This window comes from Cariama cristata, unplaced genomic scaffold, assembly GCF_000690535.1.
Source record: "Cariama cristata isolate BGI_N322 unplaced genomic scaffold, ASM69053v1 scaffold21072, whole genome shotgun sequence".
NCBI classification, from domain to species: Eukaryota; Metazoa; Chordata; class Aves; order Cariamiformes; family Cariamidae; genus Cariama; species Cariama cristata.
This window is the reverse complement of record NW_009604652.1, coordinates 4,104-5,171: the sequence shown is the minus strand read 5'-3', so window position 1 is coordinate 5,171 and position 1,068 is coordinate 4,104. Positions and strand designations below refer to the sequence as shown.

The following is a 1,068-nucleotide window of genomic DNA, read 5'->3' as shown; positions in this document are numbered from 1 at the left end:
TATATTTACTTTTTTGTGAGCAGAGGCTCAGGTGAGGAGAAAGTCTGTCTCATTTCTGAGTGCAGGGCCTTTTTTTTTTTTTACCCCCCCTCCCTCCCCTTCTTGGGAAATCAGGCTGCGTTCTTGAACGTTTCACACCAGCAGTTTTTTTCAGTGTCCAGAACCTTTCAATGCATCCTTTGCACATTGACAACAGTTGTGGGGAAAAGGAGAGACTGCTTTAAGAGAAAAAACCAAAACAACCTGCTTTTTTTTTTTCCTTTATAACTGTCGCCTTCTTCCCTTTGGTTTATTTTTTTTAATTTACTTTTTTTTTTTTCTTTGTCTCACTTTAATTTAGGAAGCAAAGAAGGGACCTAACCCGCTCATGAGACGTAATAGCGTTACCCCTCTAGCAAGCCCAGAGCCCACCAAAAAACCTCGCATCAACAGCTTTGAGGAGCATGTGGCTGTTTCTTCTGCCCTGCCAGGCTGTGTTCCTCAGGAAGTGCCCACGCAGCTGCCGGGACAAGTTAGTTGAACTCTTTTTTTTTTTGTTGTTGTTGTTATTCTTGTTGTTTTATTGTTTGTTGTCCTCCTGTCGCTCCTGAAGCTGGGGAACGGCTTGCATTTGTCGCAACCTGTGCTGCTGTCTCTGAGATGCATCTTTCTCCCACGGCTGCTGTCCCTCCCTGCCTTGGGTTGGTTTCGGGAGCACCCGGCAAAGGGTCACTGTTGATCCTCTCCTGGGTTTTGAGAGAGTCATTAAACCCCTCCGCAAAGCTCTAAACTGTGTTAATTTAGTGCTGTCACCATCTGACATCGTGGTGTCAACCTCCTGAGGAACCGCATCTCGAGCACGGGCATGACCGAAGGGCTCGTGCCTTCCCCCTCGGTGTGCTTGACTCAGGTGTGGACCAGGGCATTGCAATAAAGCAAATATTCTTGTACTTCCCTTGAGAGGGAGCTGCCAAGACTCATCTTTGGTTGGAGGCATCTCCTCCTTCCTGGAGCAATAGGCAAAATGGACCAAAAATGAGTAGAAGCCTCTTGGCTTGGCTTGAACCCAGTTGCCTTCTGCAGCCCTGG

General features: G+C 47.4%; 1 protein-coding gene across 2 annotated transcripts in view; it reads left to right on the top strand.

The window, feature by feature from the left end:
• Nucleotides 1–1,068, top strand: part of PFKFB3 (6-phosphofructo-2-kinase/fructose-2,6-biphosphatase 3) — a 13,904-nt gene that overhangs the window by 9,002 nt on the left and 3,834 nt on the right. For both annotated transcript variants that reach the window (XM_009695703.1, XM_009695704.1), the window contains exon 13: nucleotides 341–511. In XM_009695703.1, coding sequence (XP_009694005.1) covers nucleotides 341–511 — 171 coding nt within the window. The remainder of the gene's footprint in view (nucleotides 1–340; nucleotides 512–1,068) is intronic.